The sequence below is a fragment of the Filicampus tigris genome, chromosome 8 (genome assembly GCF_054856515.1).
Source record: "Filicampus tigris isolate MCC_2025a chromosome 8, RoL_Ftig_1.0, whole genome shotgun sequence".
NCBI classification, from domain to species: Eukaryota; Metazoa; Chordata; class Actinopteri; order Syngnathiformes; family Syngnathidae; genus Filicampus; species Filicampus tigris.
Window position 1 is genome coordinate 15,273,921 of NC_141224.1, and position 26,479 is coordinate 15,300,399.

The 26,479-nt window shown below is 40.4% G+C and overlaps 1 protein-coding gene across 1 annotated transcript in view; it reads right to left on the reverse strand.

The window, feature by feature from the left end:
- Positions 1-329: 329 nt before the first annotated feature.
- Positions 330-26,479, reverse strand: part of LOC147143898 (tumor necrosis factor receptor superfamily member 11B-like) — a 31,237-nt gene continuing 5,087 nt past the window's right edge. The window contains exons 2-6 of the mRNA XM_086038192.1: positions 15,224-15,451; positions 13,376-13,520; positions 7,870-8,085; positions 5,373-5,597; positions 330-2,982 (exon numbers count right to left, since the gene is read on the reverse strand). Coding sequence (XP_085894318.1) covers positions 2,588-2,982; positions 5,373-5,597; positions 7,870-8,085; positions 13,376-13,520; positions 15,224-15,451 — 1,209 coding nt within the window. The 3' untranslated portion in view covers positions 330-2,587. The remainder of the gene's footprint in view (positions 2,983-5,372; positions 5,598-7,869; positions 8,086-13,375; positions 13,521-15,223; positions 15,452-26,479) is intronic.

A 26,479-nucleotide genomic window follows, 5' to 3' on the forward strand; every position in this document is an offset into this window, starting at 1 on the left:
CAACGGGAAAAGGAAGACTCGCCACGGCCATGGAAGCCTCACCTCGCAAATAGACGATAGATGATTACATAGACGGAAAAAATGGACTTCCGACTATGCTTAGTCCGTCAATTTTTTCTAAGTTTGCCGTCTTTTGTTTATCGCCTACAAAATGGGTGTCCGTCACATAGGCAGAATGCCCAGCTCTGCTCACATGGACATAGAGCAATGACATCAGAATGTCATTCGGACTAGGTAAGTAGATGCAAGTGCATCAAATCGAACCGTATGAAATCGTTCCACCTTGAAATATATAGACATATATATTTAATTGTCTTTTATTGGAGGGATATAGCTTCAAAGGAAATGCCACAGTGATAGTACTAACAAGTGCCCTATGACAACAAAAAAATCATTGCATCATAACCTCTTGCACTGAGTCGTAACATATCGACTTGAATTATAATTGAATAATCCTTGAATCGTACCGTTACCCATGTATCAAGATACATATTGAATTGTCTTTTATTGTAGACATACACCCTTACTGTCTACATTTGTTACTGCACGCTTTGTGTTCTATAATATCTGCTGCATATTACATTGATGTTTTTCGTTGGCGTTTTGGCGAATGGCGTTTTGGATGGTTTCTTAGCATAAATCTAAGTCAGCCAAATGACAAATGAGATGTAAAATTGCACAAATTTAAGAAGCAAAGCTTAGGTTTCCAACTTGCTTGTTTGTAGGAAACCAAATGAGTCACCCCATCTCTATGATGCTGATGATTTATCTATGTGTCGTGTGGCCCCTGTGCTGGAAAAAACAATACATGGGAACATTTTTGCTCAATTTAACTGTATAATTATCCATGACTGTCGTGACGCACTGCTTGTGTTCCACGCTAATAAAAGCCTGTTTAAGAAATTTCAAGTCACAGAAAAAGCCCAACCTTTTATGAAGCAATGCATTTGTACAAACCATTTGGCATTAGTGTTACACAAGGCATATATATACATTAAAGTTCATAATATTAAAAGTGATACAAAAATAATAAAACACATATCCCTTCAAGAATCTGCAGCATTTAAAATCCAGTATTTCTTATAAAGCAATTTAAAAAAACAAGCTATTACATAGAATGGAAAGTTAAATTTCCTTTTTTTAAATAGAACACAAATGTACATTCATAAAGCTGACAATTACAAAATAAAATTCCTATAAGCTTCACTTGCCAGCAGTCACAGACAAAAGCAACAAACAAAGGACATACAGTATATAGTTCTTACCTGGATTTCATTACGAAATCAAATCCTTCCTCTCAAATAGCGAGAAAGCAATAAGAAAAAACAAAAACAAAATTTGCTTGCCCACGTTTCATAAAATTATTTACATTTTAAATAGTTTCTGTATTACTTTTCACAGACACAAACGATTCCCATGAAACATTTCCCAAAGATTGTTCCCAAAGATGTTATGGATGGCCTAGAATAAACAATCATATAATTATAATTCATTGAAAGACTGAAAGTGGGCAACAGTACTGGTGTCCTAATTATTCAACCTTATAAGGTGTATTATGTCATTATTACAAGAAACACTATTAACACGGCTTTATAATCTTTTTTGTAGCTTTATCTACTTAAGTATCCTACAGACTTGATGCCTTTATGAGACCTACTGTAAGAATGCACAACCTGCACAATCCATTAATAATAATGCTAATAATGCTAATAATAATAATAATAATAATAATAATAATAATAATAATAATACAGACCTATAAGAAAAATATACAGAGCTAATGTTATCAGTACAGTACAGTACAGCTCCTGTATTGGATCGTTTACAATGTTTAAGTGTACCTAATGTTTTGACTGAGTGTAACTAATCTCAGTGTGTGTCTGCTTATATCATTAGTGCTCTTCTCGCCTTGAAGTTTAGTGTGAAGTGAAGCTAGGGATGGGCATAAAATTCAAGTCGACTAAATATTGTTGACTGTGTGGAATTCAGTGCTGCTGATTTATGCAGTCTTGAAGCAGTTGATGTGAAATGAAGTGCCATTTTTGCCTGCCACCAGCAGAGGTGCTGTTGATTCATTACCAACTAGTTTGTGGTCTGAGGAAGAACATGACACAAGATACTGGAAGCCAAGCTCCGTTGGGAAGCATTATTCTACTCGATAGTATGCTGAAATCAGGAGAACATATAGAGTGAGATTTTTCCCAACAATCTAATCATTAATTTTCATAAGCGCTTGCCCTCATTCGAGTTCACACGGCACATTTAGACAAACAACTATTCACGCTCACACCTATGGACAATTTAGCCTTCAATGAACCTAGCATGCAGTTGAATATGGGAGGAAGCCAGAGCACCTGGAGAAAAGCCACGCAAGCACGGTGAGAACATGCATATTCCGCAGGTTTAACTTGGGATTTGAACCATGAAACCTCAGAACTGCGAGGCGGGTGTGCTGACCTTCTTCTCGACCAATCAAAAATGCAATAATTTATGGGGGGGAAAAAATGACTTAATTGGTCTTTAATTTGCCCCATAGTTGAATAAAATCAATTTAATCAAATGCCCATCCCTAATCAAAATCGTGCCCTCATTCATTGAGCGGCTTCAGAGTTTTAAAACACAGCTCATCCTGCAGCATGCTAACAAACATCTTCTCATATGTCTTGCGTGTGGAGGTGGATCCGATAATGCGGCTGATCTTCTTCAGGCCCTTTAGAAGGTAGCGGGGTGCCCCTTTGTTGTGTAGCACCCTCAGACTGTGAGAAAGACCTTTGACTAGATCCAGGTCAAAGTTGGCCGTCTTCCAAAGGTGGAGGAGATGCAGGATGTACTGTTTGGGGAGACAAGTAGCCACTAGCGCCGATACATCCTCCCGGTGAACTTTTACCCCTGGCAAGCTATTCGTGACCTCCAAGAGGTCGCCCAAAGTTACGTTTTTCAGGCTGTTGCAGCGGGAGACCTTCCGCTCGCAGTGGTTCACACCTGTAAGAAAAAGAAGGGAAAAAAAACACTCTTATGATGCTTGTGAAGTTAATTATTTAGGTATCTGTACACGCAGGTTGTGTTCAGTTAATGCAAACAGCCAGATCAGATGTACAGTATGTGTCATTTGAAATGTACATTAAAAATGGGCAGTCAATTAAAATGGTCAGCGGTGGGCATTTTACAAAATTTTGCCAGTCCGTAATTTTTTCAAGCCGAACCAAATAGTAATCGTCAGTTGATCCGTCATTAGTCCGTCGGTCTGTCAGAAAATAAAACTAACAACTGTCGACTGAAAATTACATCACAGTTGCTCAGGACTCAAATAATAACCAATCATGGCTCAGCTTCAGAAAACAAGTGAGCTGTGATTGGTCAAGTCAAGTCACCACCCAAATTGTGTTAGCAAATAAACATATACATTTTGCTAACATCACACTAATAATGCAATTAAATTATTAATATAGACCATATGAACATACATAGTGGTAGAAATGGCATCTTAATGCAGAAATTGCGTTAGCAAATAAACATATACATTTTGGTAGCAACACACTAACAATGCACTCTAAGAATTCATATGAACTTTCTAAACATACATATACTTACAACAAGTGCATCTTAATGGTCATTTGAGAGGAGTGACATGGATACAGTTCACTTAGAAAAACGTTCTGTCAGCCTTGCTTGTCACTTAGTAAACAGTACAACGCACACAAGAGGGTGCCAGAGACAGGCGTCGGTAACTGGTAATCTTCGAGAGTACGGGTACTCGATACCTTGAAATAAGGCCGGTGTTCTGCCAAAATGTCCTACCCGTGTGAAACTTCCTACCAGAGGCTGATTTGACAGCCTGTTCTGCCAAAATGCTGAGCCCGAACCCCAACCTGCAAACGCACTGGGCATTGGTAGGACCTCTATGGGTAGGAAGGCGTTTCAGAACACCAGTATTGGCCCCATACCGATACCTCGTATCGGTACTCCCCCATCCCTAGTTTAAAACAGGATTTGCAACTATTAAAGCATCCATCCATCCATCCATTATCCATACCGCTTATCCTCACAAGGGTCGCGGGGCATGCTGGAGCCTATCCCAGCTGTCTTTGGGCAGTAGGCGGGGGACACCCCGAATTGGTTGCCAGCCAATCGCAGGGCACACAGAGACAAACATCCGCTCTCACAATCAAACGTAGGGGCAATTTAGAGTGTCCAATCAACTTAGCATGCATGTTTTTGGAATGTGGGAGGAAACCGGAGTTCCCGGAGAAAACCCACACAGGCACGGGGAGAAGACGCAAATTCCACACAGGGAGGCCGGAGCCGGGATCGAACCCACGACCTCTGAACTGTGAGGCGGACGTGCTAACCAGTCGACCACTGTGCCGCCACTATTAAAGCAATTTCAGCAAAATCATATGAATTCAGTGTGACATGCAAGCTTGACTAAAAAATGTAGCCAGTCATCAGTAGATCAAGGTTCATGACTCACTTCCTTCCTAGAAAGTAAAGGACTGTCAAAAAAGTTTGTATTGTGGTTGAACACAAAAGGGAGTCACCAACTTTGAAAAGATTGCAAAACACTTTAGGACGTCAAAGATGAGACTAATCACTGTCACGCAGGCTTTGGCAAGTAGGTCAAGTATCAGGAAACTTTTTTTTTTTTAAAGATAATAATAAGAACAATAATGATATCTATTAGTATCATTATTATTAGTAGTAGTAGGAGAAGTAGTAGTAGCAGTCATACTAGTAATTATATGATGATTATATTATTGTTATAATAATGATTTCAATTATCATTATAATTTATACATATATAAAGATATATTTTTGGGCCTATGATGATTGATGAACGATATTATTACCAGAGCTGGGCATTTTACTAAAATTTCCGGGTCCGTTTATCGACTTCCGCCTGCATCCGGGGTACCACTCTGCCGTCCGTTTATATATTTTATTTTGTCCTGTCGGAATGCCTATCATTTTAAACGGGCTTCCGTTTGCGTTTCCGTCTACAAACTTCAACCAACTTTCACTCGCACTCGTGATTAAACAAGCATGTGGAACAAGCGAGCCTTGGACACGCCCACCAAATTCCGCTCATTTAATGCTAGGCTAACAGTAAACCTTCCTAGTGGTGTCTGTAATTCTACAACAAGGCAGAATTTTGCAAAAAACTGTTTTAATACAGTATTAGGGCGTCCAGAGGATGGTTGTTGTAATCACTGCAAAGCAAATGTCTGTGTTTCTTTAATGTTCCACTTAGAACAAATGAAATTCATGGTGTAGCTCATCTTATTCTTATTTTTTTGCAACAATTTCAAAATTAGCCTGTAAAATCCTGGAGGAACTGACAAAAAAAAAAGGACTACTTTGTCATCTTAGAATACCTTTTATGATACCATAAAGCTTGTCCTGGTCCTTGTTCTGCTGCCTCCACAGCCGCAAAAGCTGGAGGACTTGCTGCTGTGGAGAACAGGCCTTCTTCAGCCTCTCCACGCTTTTGACATCCACCCTGCGGCCCGGAAGACTCTCCAGCAGACGCTCCAGGGGCACAGAGGACAGCTGAAGGGAGGCAAGCGACTGAAAGACTGCCTCCTCGCACAAAAGCACATCTGGGACAAGATAAAAAATTATTTTTATTAATGAAAATCATTTAATTAAATGTTTGAATGTAGTTAGAGAGCTACATGTGTTCAGTTTATTATCATAGTCATTCCACAAGTTAACTCCTCTAACAGAGACACACCTCTGTTTTATATTTGTTATTGTCATAGATTAAAAAAAAAAAAAGGCCTGTTCAGATGCTGAAATGTTGGCTTTAGCAGCCTGTATTTTACTTTTTATCTTATCGGTAAGAACATTTGTGGTATCGCCCGTCAGTAGTTGAGTGGGTCATGATACAAAACTGAAAATACATTCTGCCACACATTTTGGATTCTGGGAATTTTATCAAACAGTTTTGTTTTGAGCAACTGACTTTTTTTTCTAGTAAGGTTTGCTGAACTCTGCTTCTGATTTTAATGAATTTTCCAGATGACTGTGTTTTAACAAGAATTGCAATCACCGGTATCCCAGAAATGCTGTAAGACGCTTTTACCAAGATGAAACAAAGATCATTATTTGAACTGGTACTTCACAACATACCCAATGCCATTTTTTCACTGCACACGAACGATTCTGAACTATTTCTAGTTAACCACTGTGTGTTAATTGAACAAGCAGATTCTTCAGTTTGTTGTTGTATTGGATACAGTGTACCCCTGTCCATCATGGGGGGTACGTTCCGGACAAAGTAGGTAAAAATCCGCTATTTCGAGACCATATCATTAAAAAACATGATAATAAAATAAAAGCCACAATCACACTCTTTGAACACATTTAAACTTAATGGATGGATGAAACACACTTTAAAAACACAATGTAAACGCGCACAAAATTGTTGGTACCTATTTGTTAATGAAAGAGAAAAACAACAGTGGTTACATAATTAATTTGAATCTGACAAAATTAATAGTAAACAAAAATGTAATGAAAATCAGATATTGCTTTTCAACTGTGGTTCAACAGAATTATTATTACTGTATTTAAAAAAAACATGAAATAGACCTGGACAAAAATGTTGGTACCTATAACTGAAAGAAAGTGAAAGTCAAGGCATATTTTTTCCTTACAATAATATGTTCTGTGCACCCCAACTAAACATGGTATTCTGATTAATATTCTATTTGTGGAATATGAATTAAGCATAAAAATCTAACCTTTTTTATCCATCTCAGGGGGTTGCCATTTTGCCTTATCCTGCCACTTGCTGTTCATAGTCCAGTAGTCCCAATTGAATAGTCCAATGTTTTGCTCTTAGGCTACATTCACATTGCAGGGCGAGTTACCAACTCATATCACCACAGTAGCAAGGTGGGACGAGGTCGAAATATTTTGGCTAAATGAGGCATCGCTCCTCGATCTCATTTTATGGAGGTGTCTACTAAAGATAAAGTCATGTCATTGCCGCGCATAATAAATGAACCGTCTACATTGCTGAATTACTACGAGCAGCACATATAGTATGTCGACTTTATGCTTCAAGTTTCAAGTGGGATTAAAGTCAAATATAAAGACAACACTGTTGCTCAAAACGATTTTGCAGATTCACGGATGGTCAACAATTTTGTCCATGTCTGTATCCAAACACAAAATGATTAATCATCAAATATATTAAAAATATACTGTAGGTATTATCTCTGTTAGATGTCCCTATCATAGGCGTGAGCCTGGTGGGGTGGTGTGTGATGTCGGCGACTTGGAGGGAGGTTGGCCATTTGACTAAAGATACTGTGAGTGTCTTCCGGCAATCAATGAAAAACTCAAAATTTCATCGGCAACTGTGGCTCTCCTCTCCCACTTGTTACATATTTCATATTGCACTTGTTACATGCTGATTATTTTTCACAACTTTGCAGATGCAAACATGAGCATGAGTAGACACCCAAGCCCTTTCACCTGCCCGCATGGAGCAGATATTTGGCTGGGTCCATACTACAGACGCCTTGGAAACAAATCCAATTCATACCCACATACAAAAGTGGCTTGGGTCCAATTTGAAAGCATCAGCATTGTACTGTTCACAGTGCGTGAAAAAAATAGGATACATGTCAAATATATCAAGATTTGACCTGCAGTGTGAACATAACTTAAATCTGGTCAGGAAACAAAAATAAAATCCCCTGTTCTCAGGACTAAATAAAATCCCCTGTTCTGAGGAAGGGAAATAATCATATCCCCAAAATAGGTCAGCAAGACTAATTTGAACTTGTAACCCGCGTGCACTGTGACGTCTGTAAGGCATCAACTGCTCTATATAATGGGCCTACTACCTAAAGGTCTCACCAGTGGGGCACCAAGTGTGCTGATGAGCACAATCGATGGCCATAATTTGGTCCTGGCTCCCACAGATGCTGTCTGAAGTGGACGTTCCCCATCTCAGTGTCTTCAGGCCTGAATCTGTGCAGTTTCTGTGGGGTCGACATGGTTCTGTGGAGGAGCGGCTGCTGGAGAAATGACCTGCGGGGCATTGCTTGCACACAGTGTCACTCAGTGGTGTACCTGTAAGGAACCAGAGACAAATCAGTCATGGAAAGGAACAATAAGAAATACTAGAAATAGCTTGACACGGAAGTCGTGTGAAAGGTCAACATGTATTTGTCAAGTGACAATGTGGAATTAAGAGTAACATTCGCATCAACACAAGAGCTGATTTACCAGTATTCTAGAGCTGTGTTTCCAGACCTTTATTGAGCCAAGGCGCATCTTTCATACTAGAAAAATCTCACGTCACACCACCAAACAAAAATATCACAAAAAGTGGATACGCCAATCAATTACTGTATGTAAGACATTTACTAGTTATTGCTCTGACAGCTACTATCCCTGGCATAAATTGATCAAGAAATATACATCATTAGTAAATCTATCATTTTCGTTCAGTGACATCAGTTAAGTGACAGTGTGTCGTTTCCCAGGGCATACTTGGTGATCATTAATGGGCGGCATTCTGGTGGGGAATAACTGTTCTTACGACACGGTTTCCATGGCAATGACACAGATAATATTCTCTTTATTACAAAGCAAATGATTTTAGAAGCTGTTATTTCATGTCAAATGACTACATATTGCTGTGGTAAGGCGCGGTGAAAGGATTCTAAGAACATCAACCCCAACATGTGCCTATGTCATTATGAGGGTGACTCACATCACTGTAGCAGCTACTTAATTGTCTTATTTTTTCACGACAGTATGTCTCACTGTAAACAACAATGTGTAATTTGCCTTAAATTTGGTGGAACCTCTTCCATCAAATGCCTCAAAAGCTGAACCAATTGACCAAAATGTTGACAGACGTTTACCAGTGATGACAAAGTTTGGACAGGAAAATGTGATTTGTATAGGAAAACGGTACACACATCTCTGTCCTGGCTGTCCACTGCAATTATTCTCAATGTGACGTGCTACAAGCAGAATTGTAGGAAACTAATGATTGTTTTTAAGACTTCATTTCCAGGGGTGAACTTATTATTTGCACTTGTATGACAGTTAAAGAGGGAAGTCAACCCAAACAAATCTTTGCAATAATATGAAACACAGCATTCTGATGAATATTGGGTTTGTGGAATATGAGTTAAGCAGCAAAATCCACCTGTTTTTAGCCATGTAAGGGGGTAGCCATTTTGCCACTTCTGTCGACTGAAAACGACATCAAACTTGCTCGGCGCTCAGTTAATGATGAATCATGGCTCACATGTTTTCAGCTGACCTTAAGCTGAGCCATAATTGATCGTTAGCTGAGCCCTGAACAAGTGTGATGTCATTTTCAGTCGAGTAAAGTGGTAAAATGGCCGCCCCCTGAGATGGACAAAAATGGTTGGATTTTACTGCTTAACTCATATTTCACAAACACAATATTAATCAGAATGCCATGTCTAGACTGATAGGGCTGCATATAACATATTATTGTAAACAACATTTTTGGGTTGACTTCTTCTTGAAGAATAAGTTAGTTAATAGTTGATTTGCCCTCTGAAATCCTCATCAAAGTTAGGAGTGTACACACGCTAATATTTTTTAATAGTGGGGGTGCGGTCCCAGGGGGGGCTTGTGTGATCCCAGGAAACATTTTTTTTAATGCCATAATAGAATAAAGTGTAATTGCACATCCCCTACTGTAGGTGGCAGTGGTGCTCTCATTGTCTGAATGTGCACTGGGAGTTTTAGCTCAAAGGTGTAGTGTTTTTTTTTCTTTTTAGTACCGAGCATACCCACACAGAGCAGGACATATGAAGTTTAGTGAACAAACCCTTAAGAGACACCATGGAAAACTATATTTAACAGGGTTGGAAGAAACTTAAAAAAAACAATGTTAATAACGTTATTTGTTGTCTTTTGATTTATATTTCTGTTTTGGTTTCTTTTATGTTTATAAGAGAGCCGTAACTCGTCATTTGGAGGCCCAAAGCAAACGTAGTCATGGTCACCCGGCCCCAGGTACTTCAGTTCAATTTTTACCAAAGGTACGTCAGCTTTTTAATCAAGGCCACTTTGTCCTGCTTTTTAAATCAGTTACAATGATCTGGTCACTGTAACAAATTAACTTAACTTAGCTTAAGTTAGTCAACTAATATTTACCAATAAAGATTTTGATTATGAATGTTTAGCATCATTTAAAAAGTATGAATATTGGCAATCTCTCTTATTTTCTGAGCTAGGAAAAGTCCTTGAATTCCTTCTTGACGATTATTATCTAACAAGTCAAGCATCACAACACTTTTACTGTAATTAGTAATGACATTATTCAACATTCAACATATTTTTACCTTTTCAACCACTTTTATACTCACAAATTGTGATGAAAAGCATCACTCATGTCACTTTCCACTTGATCATAGATTTGAAAATACTAAATGTTGATGTCAAAATGTATTAACAATTATAATTATTACAAATGTCCCATTTACTTACGTTGATTTCTGGACAAGTCAGTTTGGGCCAATTCACAAAAAAAGTGACAAAATCTTTCATCCTTATTCAATTCTTACTAAGGAGGGCTAATATATTTGTGTCGCAAATCTCTATTCAATGATATGCTCCATTTTGAGATATGAGGCTGGTTAGAATGTTTTTGTAACATTTCGCAACTTATGTTCTAAGGTTTTGGATAGGTGTACTCCTGGGTTTGGCTTTCATCTACCTGTCTGATGTTGCTCCCTGTGGTCCACAGAAGGCTTAGTGAGTTTGTGTGAAAGCTCACAGGCTTGGAAAATTATAGGGAAAATTGCTGCCAAGTAGTTTTATTATATTTTTTTACGATAACCATAGCCACTTTGTATTATTTTACGCCAAGGTGCAAAAATATTGGTCTGCTATGTGCACAAGTCACATTGTGATGCTTTATGTCACAATCACATCCTCATTTTGCTTCTTGAAACTAAACATGTGGGACAACAAACTGCATTAGTCAGTTTAAATGCTTGTTTCGCTTCATTTTATACAATGTGGTAGTTAACATGCCGGGGCTCTAGTTTGGTGAACAACACAAGTCTAGCACAAAATATGCTCTAAATCTGCGCAAGGACAGGCTACATTTTGTTTTGGTATTTTCACAGATGCACACAGCGTGACACAGTTTAAAATGGGCGTTTTGCGCCAATGTGGTCATGAACACAGCCAACTTGATTCACTGCCAATAGAAGCGGCTCCTCCCATTCCCTTTCAAATTGGCGCGCGAGACGCGTACAATCCTTGACGTGGTGGAATGAGAAACTGATTTGCTGGAGACCATGCAGGAGGTCAAAGCATGCAAAGTACGTTTATAAAGAACTGCAAGCAGACCTCCACTGGCCGATGATCTAAAATTGGTCAGAGAGATCACAGATCTGCCTTCCACCCCAATTGTATGTGTCCATTCAAATTCCCAAACAAGCGCATTGAGGCTTGCGTCGGCACAAAAATTAGGATATGGCAGTTTTTATGCTCCAGCGCAGCTGTGTTGTCTACGAATATAGGGCACATTGTGTGTTTTTGCCACTTTTCAGAGAAACTTCCAATCTTCTATTCAGAGTCAACAGCAAAAGGGCACATTAGGTGGCCAAGTGGTAAGAATCTGAGTCACATCAAGGCGGCAAAGCGTTGGTTTTTGCTCATCATGTGGTCTTTAAGGCTTCAACCACATTTGTGCCCATTACATAAGGAGCCATGCAGCTTAAGGAAGGGGAAACCCCAGTAATGCTGTCCCACGTCGAGTAAAGCCTCCTATTTTACTATGGCGGTGCGTGAATTACAGAGTAATAAGAATAGAGGGTAAATGTCATAGGTGCAGGAAACGAGGCACACTATGCTTAATGCAAAATGAGAAGATGAGATGGATTTGTTTTTACAAAATAACAGTTGACTCAAACCATGATGACTCAATAAAGGACTGCAGTGCACAAGAGTTCCAGTGTAGTTTCATGAAAAGAACTCATTAAGAAACCCAGGAAAAGGGAATTTTACCACATGATCAAATTTCCTGGGTAAAGTGAGTGCACCCTACAGTAATGTTTTAGAATCAGTAATAAGAATCAGATATTCTGATGTGCAAGTTACATGTCAAGTTACACCGTGAAATTAAAAAGGTTAACTGGATGCATACTTCTGAAAGTGTCCACTTACTAAACATGAACGCTTTGAGGAAGTGATCAGTTGGATTTGAGGAAGTTCAATCATTTGACGCGCTGTGTGACAAGTGAACGCAACATAAAGGGACCTCATCGACGCGCTGTGTGACAAGTGAACGCAACATAAAGGGACCTCATCCCTGCTAAATATGACACTCATTCAACTACTGGTAACAAAAACACGCATATGACCAAGATAAATGTCCTTATAAGTTCAGTAATTAAATGCATTGCGCCGCACAATGCATTTTGGGAACCGAGTGGTATATAACGTGAGAAGAATAGGTTTAGATATGACAGTGAGGCTGTTTAGATTTGTGTCATATGTGTGATATAATATTTATAATTGTTTTTAATTTTACTGTACTATTTGTTTATTTACTTTACTAGTTCCTACCCTGAACTGTTGTGAACTGCATTAAAAAGAACACGGTACTGTATGTGATAGAGAGCCAGCAAAGGGGGCGCCTCACAGCTCAAAGAGGTCCTGGAGTGGCAGAGAGACACCCCACATTGAAACTTACTTAGGGAGGGCTTCACTGGCGCAAAGAATCGGCCCTGGTATTTTGAACTGCTCGCGTGGGAACATGCAGGCACAAGCACGGCTTTCATTGTCGTGGTCGTGAAGCGTCCCAGATGCCAGATGACCCATCGTTAAGTATTTCACATTACACGGGCTACGATGCATCAAGGCAATTCAAAATCGGTTACAAAACACAAAGTTTGTCTGCGAAACGTCTATCGGCTCAAAATCGGGCTACATTCATGTAGTCTGCCCTCTAATTTGTAAAAATAACACCCACATGTGTGGACAGAACAATAGTACAGATTGATGAAAAAATAGGAAATTTACCAAATTTGTACATATGATGTTTCGACCTGATGCCAGCGATATGGAGAAACAGCCCTTCACACTTGCATTCACACTAACAGTATGGACAAGTTAGAGGCTTCACTTAATCTAACGTGCAAGGTTTTGGAATGCGAGAGTAAGCTGAAGTATCCGAAGAAAAGACATTCAAAAGAAGGGCTTCTGGTCTGTGAGACAGACATGCTAAACAACACTAGCTGCTTAGAAAAATATTAAATGTAAAAAAAAAAGTGTTGTGTGATTGAGACCACGCAGTACTTTGTAAGACAATCAATGTAACTTGGCCGTTTATTACTTAAAATTACAATGCTCTTACCTAAAGCTGTCACTCCATAGCCGGGTGGGCAGGAGCTGTGTGTGATGCAGAACTCGACCACGAGGTGGAAACCTGCAGCACACTCGCACACTCGGTCATGGGTGCTGTTGCACTCCTGTTTCACCAGCTGTTTCTCTTTGCACACCTTAACATGAAGCACACAGCAGAGCACTGTCACGGGCCTTTATGTGGGGGACGTGGAAATGATTCTTTTGAGACACACGAGGCCACGAAGTTGCTGTATAACAAACCACAGCCTTAAATCTACATTTTCATCAAAGATATGCTATAAAACCATCTTGTACACTTCTGAAAGCAACACGGTATAGCATAGTCACGCATAGTAGGAAAAGATCTGAGAGAAACCACAAACGTGTAGCGTAAAAAAGAAAGATGAATAAAAGTATGACGGCAACGTCAGAGTAATTTCTGACCAGTTCACATAAGTGAAGTAACAGATGTGAGTCCAAAGTGCGTGTGTCTGCATGTACAGGAATCTTAAATAGAAAAACAGCCAGGTCTTTCTGATAACTACAACAAACAGTCATATTTTTATTTTTAACCTCCAACCTACCCAGAGGTGGTAAAAGTACTCACGCATTTTATTTGGGCAGAAGTGCAGATACTGTTTAAAAATGACTCTGGTAAAAGTAGAACTACTGAACCCACTTCTGTACTTACAGGGGAAGTCAAGTAAAAAATGTTCTTTATGCGGCCCCACTAGTCTAAACGCGGTAATCTGATTAATATTGGCTTTGTGGAATATGAAGTAAGCAGCAAAATGCATCCGATTCTATCCATTTCAGGGGGCGGCCATTTTGCCACTTTCTGTCGACTGAAAATGTCATCACAGTGCCTAAGGGCTCAGCTAGTGAACATCACATGACTGATCCCAGAAATCAGGTGAGCTTTGATTGGGCCCTTCGACACTGTGATGTCATTTTCTGAAAACACCAAGTTGGAAAATGGCCGCCCCCTGAGAGGGATAAAAACGGGTGGATTTTGCTGCGTAATTCTTATTCCACAAACATAATATTAATCAGAAAGGCGTGTGTTTAGACTAGTAGCACTGCATAGAACATATTATCGTAAAGGAAGATTTTTTTACTTGACTTATCTTTAAGAAAAAACAAAACTGTGAACTGTGAAGCAATCTTTAACACAGTTATAGAATACCTGTTTTGATAACTTAGTACATTAATGGGAAAGAGCCTCATCTGCAAACAAAATAGCTCATCTCTTTTATTATAATTTATTATTACGTAATGTAGTGATCGTATTGAGAAAAGAACGGTGTATGCTGTTGTCTTTTGAAAGCAAACGCTTGCTTGCGTTGGATCCACTTTGAGGCTATAAAATCAATGTGTTCCCATAGCTTTGCTGACATTATGAAATGATGAACAAAAAAGGCTAAATTAGGTCATCATAATGGAAAAAATACTTGGACAAGTTTTTTTTTTTTTCAGATTAGACAGCAAACAAGTCATTTTATTAATGGATGGAGAATATCTCGCTTCTGAAACTGTTCCAGTTGGCATTAATGCTCCCTGGTTATGTTCATGCATGTACAGTAGCTGCTATTTCACTGGTGTCAGGCCAAAACTTCATAAATCACATTTTGGTGAATTTCACATTTTTTCAAAAATCTGTACCATTGGTCTGTCTCTGCATATGGGTTTTATTTTTACACATTAATGTATTGCCCAATCTGAAGAGTTGAAAATGGCTTGCTTTCTGCCATGTGCAATGCTAATGGTTGAACAAACTCGCCATTTTTGGGGTCTCCTGAAAAGTGACAATTTCGGCGGTTCAAGGTTTTGGCCCCACACTTCCCACCGCTGTACCTACCAAGGTGCAGTATTGGCACGAGTCCCCCCAGTGCCAGCTGTCTGCAAAGTGCCTCTCGGGGCAAGCTTGGCACTCTGTGCTCCTGTCAGCTGTGCAGTGTTGCTTCACAGCCGTGCCAGGGGGACACTGGTCACACAGGAGGAGGTCGGAGGTCACCGGGTCCCGGTACTGGTACTTGGATAGCTCAGCCTGCTGCTGGAAGGCCCAGGTGAGTGAGGCTGTGAAGAGCTGCACCAAGGATAAAAATGATCAACACGTGTGACGGAGAAAGCCATCTTGAGCACATCTCATCTTATTTTGGCTCGAGCATGAAATATTTCTGAATGCTGGAGCAGTGGCCGGCCCGAAGGCTTCCAGTAAGAGCGAGTTGAAGGAAAGGTCAGAACTGTAAAGTTGTAGCTCCTGGTGGACTCGCTGGCCTACAGCCAATTGCTGTTCTTTAAAGAGGCTGAGAAGAAATATCCGTATCCGTGAAAATTAATCTCTACGTAGATGAGCTACTTCATGACTGGCGCTTTGCAAGCAACAATTAGTCACATTGTGTTGATGCCAAACAAGCTGTAATTGTTGTTGTATGATTTCATTGTGCCTTTTAGTCTTCATGATTTTTCACTGCTCCTTTGGCATAATTCCATTATACGCCAAATGATTTTTGGACATTAAAATAAGTGGAGGCAGATGTTTTAGTCCATCTAAAAGCTTAAAGGAGACAAACTGACTTATTAGTTTGTTTACAAGTAGTTGGGCCTCTAGAGTGCCTGCCACCCATCAAATGTGAAATAAATTAACCAAGTAATTCTTTTGTTTTCGGAAATGTGTCTGTGAGCTAGCAGACTGCTCCACGCATCTCATGTTAATGGAGTACCGGAGTTCTTTTTGAGAAGTGCATGCTCTGTTTAAAAAAAATTCAAGTAATTTAAAACAAATTTAAAAAAATGGCTGGACTAAGCATGGCCTGAAGTGGATTTTAGTCCGGCCCACTAATTGGCCCTGATGCGTGTGACGTGCTCGCGAGGCGGCCAAATTTGATCTCAGCCCACTCGGTTAAAGGCTTCTTTTTAGGCTTCTTTCAAAACAACTTGTGTCCGGGAGTATATTCAAGCTGCGTGCAGCATTCAAGTATGGCACATCATGCACTTTCCCACTTCCGGAAATACGCCGTAGCAAAACTGCTGTGTAGTGGTTTGCTGGCATGCTTTTATTTTGAAGGCCGGGAAGTGTGAAGGAGGGGAAGTGTGGAAAAGAAGTAACTTGTTGAATGCTTGCAGACTTGTCGTCTGTTGGACCCAAATAATTATACAATACGACAAAACCAACCCCAGGGCTCGCAATGGAAGTAAGTACACATAGCTGGATAAGTACGTGAGTAAGTGGCGCGTTTGAAGCGTGTCCACAGCGGGTTTGAATAGTAAGTTAGCCAGCTAATTGTCTTTAAATCAACCTCTTCCATTGCCATCTCTCCCGTGGGGGCATCATGCACATTTTTTTTGGGGGGGGGGGGGGCGTCAATGTTTATGAATATGGCCGGGGGGGCGCGGCTGGAAGGGTGCCCAGGTCAACGGTGGAGGTGGAGGGTTGCGGCCAAGTGCCCAGCTTTGAACAATACAATAAAATACTATTTTATTTATATAGTACATTTCACAACAGCTACAGCTGTAACAAAGCACTTTACATACAACAACAAAATAGCTATAATACAAGTGAAAGCAATAAATTAACACAAAACACGATATACAATAGACACCGGAAAAAAGCCGAAAACTGTCAGTCTCAGGTCGGGTCAAAAGCCAAAGAATAAAAATGTATCTTCAAACGGGTTTTAAAAACGGACAGAGAGGGATCTTGCCTAACATTCAATGGAAGGTCATTATATACCTAAAGACATTTTATACTTACTGAGACCAAGAAACATTAATATTTCTGTTAAAATCTGCGATGCTAGTAATGCACCTGTACACCTATAAAATAAGAAAGAAACGTGTGTAGCGAATATGCCTTCATTTGGACCACATCTTCAGGGCTGAAGAGAGATGCCATCAAGTCTACTACAGCCTCACTTCAAAACAATGGAATCACCAGGGGACCTCTGCCATTTGACTTAACAAGGACATGGTAGGACTCAGGCCCTGTCTACACGTAGCCAGGGTTTTTGAAAACGCCAGACATAAGCATGCGGTGCGCCCTATCATCCACACGTCCCCGTAGTTTTTCAGTGAAAACGCAAAACTCCGGCCGCAGTGGAGATTTGCAGATATCTCCGGATATCTCCGATCCACGTTTTGCTGTGGACAGTCGGACCCGGAGATTTACGTCATCACCGTGATACAACAATGCTTTGACATCATACGGTTGTTAAAAAAACCCGACTACGTGTAGACATTAGGAAGACCCAAAATCCTGATAAGGAGCCACTCGCCGTCACCTGAAAACCTCTCCAGACAACGGGTGTGGATTCGAACGGCCTTAAAACAGACTTTATGGAGCCTCCCCCAGCAGGAAGCCAGAAGGTTCCTCTCACAAACCCCGATGAACATCGACAGTGCTGGGCAGCAACCGCTGAAGCAACACGCCAGTTCTGTCCCGTTCGGACCCCCGACCCCGCGCCGCATCCGGTCGGGTCATCTTAGAACCCACCAAAGCTTGGTCCCGCTCCCAGCAGTCTCCCCCACCCCTTCTTTTTCCCTCCATTTTTATTTTTAATTTTTTTTTCCATCTGCAAAAAAGTGAAGGTCCTTCCCCTCTGTGCTCATCATGTGAGCTTCAGCAAATGTAAGTGACTACTGTGTAACTCGACGAGGCTTTTCACGGCGGGTGCATCACAATTGATAGTGAACGCTAGCAAACTTTGTGCATTTCATAAAGTCCACCGACTTGACTATAGTCGTCCTTACGCTCACCTATCAGTTGTCCCCTTTTTCCTTTTCCTCACAGTTAATTTCAATATTTGGTTTCTCTTTTTTTTTTCATCATTTATTTAGGCTTGCTTTATCGTAGTGTTTTCTTGTATGTTAGAATAGTTAATAAACATTGTCCATATACAGTCAAGCGTGAATTGTGTGTGTTTGGGTCAAGTTATTAACCTCTATTTTATTCCAAGCACTCACAACTTATTTTATTGTAGCACCGTCACATTTTATGACTGATTTAATGAGGTTTTTCGTCAAATTCCCCTCTAAATAACATACAACTTTGACGTGGTGCCCCTAGAGGCGGGCAGGAGTAATGCAGGCATAGCACCCGGCCGCTACAAACTATTGACACGCTTATGAGTGACCCCCATTTTCGCTACACGTGACACCGCCATGAAATCATCCAAATGCTCAGGGTGCCTCTGAAGTATCCCTCCATAGACAATGTAAGTTGCAGAGTGCAGTTTCACCATCATGCTCACTCATCTTCACACCTTTCCTCGTCAGTCATTCGTCCCTTTGTTTTCTCCAGACTATTTTGGGTTTAAAGTTTTTTTTCTCCAATGCATTTATAATGGATGTCAATTATACACGGATATTCGTGATTCGCAGGCCAACCGAGTCTTTATCATCCACAAATAGCGTGGGTCCACTTTAATATTTACATTCTTTACAAGAAAAAACAACAACATTTTGACTGGACAAAAAGTCATAATATTATATTAAAGTCAAAGAGAAATGATAAAAGCAAGCCATATTTTAACAAGTGAATTTAATTTTAAAACACTATATTTTCATAATAGAAAAGATGCTTTTATTCTCTAAGAAATATATATATTCTTGATCAAATATACCTTTTGTTCCTCTGGAAAAAAATGGGACTGTATTCCTGTAATAGTAGGCTACACTATTGTTATAAAAACAACAAAAACAACAAAAAACTATTTAGCACAGATGTCAGCTTTACATGATACGTCAAACATAGCACTTTTAATTGGCTCAAAGCTTAACTCGGGAGGAAGAACTGGTTTATAGTATTTTTGTTTTATTGGCACGCTGGTCCCCATACGCATATATGTACTTTTTAAATGATACAACATATTGTAAATTATTTTGCGAACCCCCAAGCTACAACTATCGGTCACCCCTGAAGGACCTCAGTCTTGAGAACCACTGATAGAGCGGTCAATAAACCAAACATAACGTAAATGTTTGTGGGACTGTGAGAGAAAGCTGGAGAACCTGACAAGAACCTGTACTTGCACAGTAAGAAGAAACACCAAACAGAAAATCCAGAGCAGATATCAAACAATCAATCAATCAAATTTTATTTATATAGCACTTTTAACACATAAAATGCAACTCAAAGTGCTGAACATTAGAAACATAAAAAAACAGCAGAAAAAGAGAACTTGCTCCCGCCTTTCCTCCCTCCCTCGCAGAATACACAAAGACGGACATCCACAAGCACACCTGCACTCACTCACACACCCCTACACACACACACCCACACCCAGTATAGCCTAACCTTAAAAAAGAGAGACATGGCAAGGCACAGAGAAACCATATGAGGAAAGAGTACCCAAGGGGAGCTCGTCCACGCTGCCCAGAGGGCCCCCCTTGAGGAGACACTGGAGGCAAAACCTGGATAAAGCTAAAAGGAAATGACAACGAAGCTAAAAAGACAAAGCAATAAAAGAAGCTAAGAACTATAAAACAATATGATTGAATAAAAATAGTAAGAGACTCAGAATAATTATTTAAAAGCCAAACTAAAGAGGTATGTCTTGAGCTTCCCCTTAAAAATATCAACAGTCTCTGCGGATCTGATGTCCTCTGACAGGCTATTCCAAAGCTGAGGACCAAAATGACTGAATACAGCCTCGCCATGAGTTTTGGTCCTCACCCTAGGAATAATTAAAAGGCCGGTGCCAGAGGACCTAAAGATCCGCAAGGGTTGGTATGGCAAAAGCAAATCAGATAATCAGGTAAGATGGGCCAAGACCATTAAGACATTTATAAACTAATAAAAGTACCTTAAAATCAATCCTAAAACACACGGGGAGCCAATGCAGCAATTTCAAAACTAGTGTAATGTGCTCCCGCCCTCTGGTTCTCGTCAGCACAGCCAGGTTAATGTTTGTGCTGGACGTGCGCTCATGGTCGTACGGATGATGAGTATTGACATAGATAAGATTGTCACTGTTTGTGAGTGCATAGGAAGCATCTGCCTGTCATTGTCTGAATGAAAAAGTTGTCCGATGGGGGTGGTGATGATAACTGGGGCCTGCAGTGAGAGTAGTGAGATCGTTATTGCAGTGGGTAGAGATAGAAGATGAAGAGAGTAGAACGTGTGCAGAGCGATTGGTTAACAGAAGTCAGCTGGGGGTGGAGTTTATGACGGCATGGTGGATATTAGCAGCTAAAATTGAGCTCCCTAGAGAGTTCGGCTGAACCCCGTCTGTCTGGTAAAACGACTGGCGGTTCCAGAATAGGTTAAAATTGTCAATAAAATCAAAGTCAAGGTAGCCACAAGTGCGCTGGAGCCATGTATTCAGGCCCCAAAATAAAGTGCTTGATGCCGCGAGACAGCGTCGGTAAAATGCCGCTAATCCAAACTGTCAACCCGCACGTTCTCAGCAAGGCAAAGAGGGCATGAAAGTCTTTCTTTGTCTGCTCCGTCTGTCGACGTAGTGTCTCGTTTGTCCCCACGTGGATAATGAGCCGGGTTATGGATGATGGAGGTGAGTCAAGAACATCGGGCAAGATGTTCTTGACCCAGGTGGCACTGTGCAGTGGAGTTGAGCAGAATGGCCCCGGACAGGCAGCTGGATCCCAACTCACCCTGTCCAACAGGGGAGCCTCCGTCATCGCCGTTGCCACCTCGGTCGTCGCCGTTGCCGTCGCTGTCAGCGCCACGCCAGAGCTGACGCCATTCATGACGACGGCGGAGAGTTGGGAGAAACGGGTCGTGAACGAGGAGACAATTGACTCTCTTTTCCGGAGTTCTTCGGACAGGCAACGAACATCCTCTCTAAGGTCAGCAATTGTTTTGTTTGCTTTTTCCAGCAGGTTGTCCGATTTGTCGCTGTGATGGGGAGGCATTATGCACTAGCCCCAGGCTAGGCTATTGCCGATTTACGTATGCTAGCAGTATGCTAGCTATTCAGCACACGGGCAGGAGCGAGTCCATATCCAAAAAACATACAAAAGTAAAACTGTAAAAATACAATCGTAAAAACGGAGTAGAAATAAAAACGTGAAGTGATGTCAAAAAAGCTAGGTAAAAGTTAAGTTAAAAAGTGCAGTCATTCATCGGGTAGCTTCGACCGACCGACCGGAAACGACGGCCTCTCCGTCGTTGTTGTGTTGCTATAGCGACCTATAGCAATGAGCATGTTCATGAGCAATATCCCAACCCTTCTGAATGTGAGACAGCAGCACTAACCAGGAACTGTGATGCACTTCATCACAACTTCTAGAGGACTACCCTGCCATACATACATCACTGAGCCAACGCATTTCTTGTCTAATTGGCTGTGAATCTTCTTGAATAGCTCGCAGTAGACTTGGAAGTGAAGCAGTCAGTTAGCGAGCGTGTTTGACATGCAGCCACGCAGACCGTGGAGGACACATGCAGACCAGATGTCAGCCGACAGCCCGCTTCCTCTCGGTTGCAGTATTGGCTCTGCGGACTTTCCCATTGGCCGAGATATGTCCTTGTTGTTAAATGGGCCATCATTGTATTGTGTGATCACACGTGACTGCATGCTTTCTCCCATATTTGCTTCATTTTATCTACAAATAAATACAGCAAGCACCTACCCTCACAAATTGGGCATGTGCAGGATAATGTATTGTATGTGTAGGCAGTGCATATGTGTATTTATGTATGATGGCTGTGGTACTTTCTGTGGTCGGCTCTACTGGCTGCTGTTTGTTAAAGTAACTGTTGGAGGTTACTGCCGGGCTTTCCCCATTCGCCACCACAATACAAAACACTGTGCTACTATTTTATCGCCATGCACCACTGACCTCCCCCTCTGCTGCACATTTGTATTTCTTCTTAAGCCGCTTACCTCAAAGAACACACCACCTACCTACTACATCAATAATAAATCTGTGTCAAATCTGACGGGGTGTACTTTCTGCATCTGAGGTCAAAAGTGTGTTTTCTGGAACTTTAGTATACAATGTAGAAAGAACAATGGGTAGAAAAATATGTTAAACAGCGTTTGTCATGATCTGTGTTTTTTTTTTGTAATTATTATTATTCGATTTAGATTTGTTTCATATTATGTCTTGTTTTCGTGTGTTTTTTGTCCTCTCTTGTTTAGGTTATTTTGTTTCCACATTCTGTTACGGTTTGCGTGGAGGAGTTAGGACCCAAATACTACAGGGAAACATGAGAGGCAAGGCAAGAATGCAGGATGTTCTCAAACCAGAAAGGAATGCATTTCCCCAAAAACAAAAAGTCAAATTAGACACTTGGAATCAAAAGTACAAAATTAACAGAAGTCCAGAAATACATAGAAGTGACAAACCAAAATTGGGAACGGACTCTCCACAACCAGGAACAGGACCAGACAGAAACAGAAGCAAAAAACAATAACCCAACCAGCACTGTTACATACCAAGAACTAAATACAAGGAAACTGACGAGACAATGAGGAACACCTGGACAAGACACAAGTAGATGAGGGAGTTGTTTGGGAGACACAAGGCACCGGGTTGATGAGAACAACTAGACACAAAAACCTTACGAGAAAGACATGGAAAAAGGGACGCGGGGAGAACATGACAAAATTAAATTTAATCAGAACCAAATCAACAAAAGCACAGCTCATGACAATGTTTCTCCAAATACTGGGCCCCACTCAAATAGACACACATGTCCAAACAATACAATATACAGTTTACGCTATCTCTTCAAATACTGTAGTGGCCTCCTCTCAACTAGAAGCCATGCATCAATTAATATTTAGGTGTGCTCCACTTAAAAAAAATGAATGTCAAAAACTACAATATACTGCAACTCTTAGATCAATAAGACACCACAACTCAATTAATCTTCAGGTGCATCACCCACTTCATAAATGTCAACCAGTCGTGAAATTGTACATATATAGGGAGAATTAATTTTCTGTACAGTAGTGCAGTATATATATCATAACACAAATACATAAGAACTCTAAAATAATACCTCCAAAATTACACCACTGCCCTTCATTGTGCTGTATGAGTTCTTAATTAAATGCACATTCGACACTTCATCGTCTGGTAATTGTTTCATAAGAAGGTGAAACACACCCGTTCCTTCTGTTTTCTGTAGCTCCAAAAGTCAGCGAAAAAGATAATAAAAACAGATTAAAAGTCTCCATATTGGGAACCAAAGCTTCAAAATCCCAATGAGCTCAGTGTGTTTTCCTGACAAAACCTATCAACTTCTGAGGACATTTGATGGAAAGACTTCACCCAAATTGACTTTGTGAGCCATTCATACCATGACTGCATGTTTCGTTTGTAGCATGGGTGGCCCCCATCAGGTATCATATTCATGATAATCATGGTCATAAATTACGAAGACTATCAAGCCATGAAACCGCAGCCTTTCAATTTAAATGGTATAGAGAAGCCCTGACAGAGTGTGACCCCGGTTTAGCTAATATGGTTACAGTTACAGCCGTCACATCAATAAGTCACACTGAGTTCACTGGCGTGTGCTCACTAGCACATGTGGAAACGGTCACGGTCGCAGTGTTTTTTTTTTCAGCCTTCTCACAGTGCTCTTTGGACTGAGTCCAGTGGCAGTGACAGAACACAGTTAGACACAATGCACAAAACAGAGATGGAAGGACAGCACATGCATTCTGGGAAATGTTAAGATGAAATAGCTATGATGGGATCTGAGTAATCCATTTTGGGACAAATTGAAAAAAAATTGAATAGTTCACTGGTTCAGTTATAAGGATATGATGAGAGCCATGTGGACTGGTAACTAAAATCAAATATTTGGTGATGAAACATGCAGAACTGCTTACGGCCACTTGGGAGCAGCAGAGGAGGGACATAATGTGATCAACAGTATTGACAACCCTGGCCATTAGTCCTACAAGAAGTGAAATTTGCAGTATGGCGTTGTTTTGCATGCAGCTTCCACACCTCTGGAACGACTAAGGCAGTAATGAAAGGCGTTCCTAATAAAGTCTGAAAACGTTATATCCCATACAATCTGCAAACGCAGTAGAGTGGTTAGTAAATCTGCTTCACATTTCTGAGGTTTGGGCTCAAACCTTGGTTCTCACTGTGGTTGCTTGGGTTTTTTCTAGGGCCTACCGATTAAAAAAAAAAAAAAAGTTATATATTTTCAATTATTGTCCTAAATATTGCCATTGCGCTTTAATTTGGGATTATATTTTTCAAGGTTCTCTTTGCATTTATCTTTAAAAACAAAACACAAGCAAAAAAAAAAAAAAATCTGAATAAAGGGTAAAGGTGTAATGTAAATATTTTGGTTTTATAGGTTAGCCTTTTGCCATGAATTATTATGAAAGACAGTTTATTCGTATACTTAAATTACAATTGTTAACTTACAAACTTCACAAAATTCTAAAAAACAATTGTGGTGTACACATAAGTCAGTAAATCACAAGTAAACCAACGCTAACAAATCTGTGGCTTTATCACTTTAAAGTTTCTCGTTTCATTTCAAATAAATGCAGCCTTTGCCATTTGAATATTGCATTCTACTACACTGCAATTTTGATTTCAATTCTGTTAATTGCCCAAATCCCCCCAATGTACTCTGGCTTCCTCCCACACTTCTAAAATGTACTTGCAGGTTAATTGTGACTGACAATGAGAATGGTTGTTTGTCTATATGCGCCCAGTGGCTTTGTCGCGACCAGTCCAGGATGTAAGCCTGGGATGGGCTACAGCTCACCCATGACCCCGATGCAGACAAAATTAATAGAAAATCAATTGATCATTGGATTGACAATGTCAGCATTAGTTAGAACTAATGAAGGAGGTCGCTGAATTTTGTTGTGAAAGAATATCACATTGATATTTTTTCCATTATAGAAGTAACTTGCACACCACTAGAGGTTCTAGTTCCCAAGTGTGTTTGATGAGTCTTACCAAGCTCATCCAAGCATAACTGTATGGACTGGGAGGGCACAGTCATTCTTGAACAGAAAAGGACTCGCCCCGAACTGTAGGAAGCATGATTCAATTACCAGTCCATAATGTATGATGCTTTTAATGCTTCCTGGATGAACCGATTTTGCTCAAACATTGCAGTGTTTTATCACATTTTATCAAACCCGCCAAATTTGCTCAGGTTTTGAAGAAGGGATGTGTTGGAAAATGCCCTGTGGCGTGTGTGTCTGCGTGTGTTTATCAGCAATTAAAAGAGTTAGTGAACTTTCCAACCTCCTAGTTTTCTTTGAAGACACCATTTGATGACATCATTCATTGGCCATTGCTGAAAAACCAAATTACACGGCAGCTAGGTCCCACTGACATCCATAATTACACTGTCAGTGAGATAAATGTACTAAAGGGAGCACAGCCAGATGGGAGGAAAGGATGGATGAAGGTATTGAAGTGGAGAGGGAAATCAAAGGATAAAATGGGCAGGTCATTTGATTTGAATGTAATTATGTCGAGACAGCAATATAAACAGCAAAAGGACAAATGTTCAAGGATGTTAGCTTTGCTGTCAGTATCCTGACTGAGCATTTCACTTAATGAAAAACCTCCATCTCCATTAAAGGTTTTTGTTGGGGGAAAACATATCGGTTGAAAGAACAAACAAAACATTTCTCGTAACAAAAGGCTCATATTATTCTGCTCGCTATGTAATCTAAAAAAAAAGAAAAAAAAATCACATTGGGGCTCTATTTTTCTAATTCGGAACATGTGGCATTTAGCAAGTGGTTTTGGCACGGACTGCAACAAACAGCATTAACCAAATTACATTCTTAAAAAGCACTGAAAAGATGTCGGTTCATGACACCACACTTGCCGCAGCGTGCTTGGTTGCTCAGTGACTAGTTCAATATATGAAAGTCTGCTCACATAACGCTAATGTGTCTTAGCGCCATATTTTTTCAGACAGGCACACGTACGCTCGGTGTAAAAACTGGCGCATCTTCATTTCATTCTAGGGCAAGTCTAGTTTTAGAATTTTTGGGAAATTGGCAGACCTTGCGTGTTTGGTTCACTGGGTGTTCTCGTGGACCGAGGGTGTTTTCTATTACGCGTCGCCGGTACACCTGACAATTTGTTGACAAAAAGTAGACTACAATTTCAAGCAGCTAAAAGCAGGTCTAAGTTGTGGCCC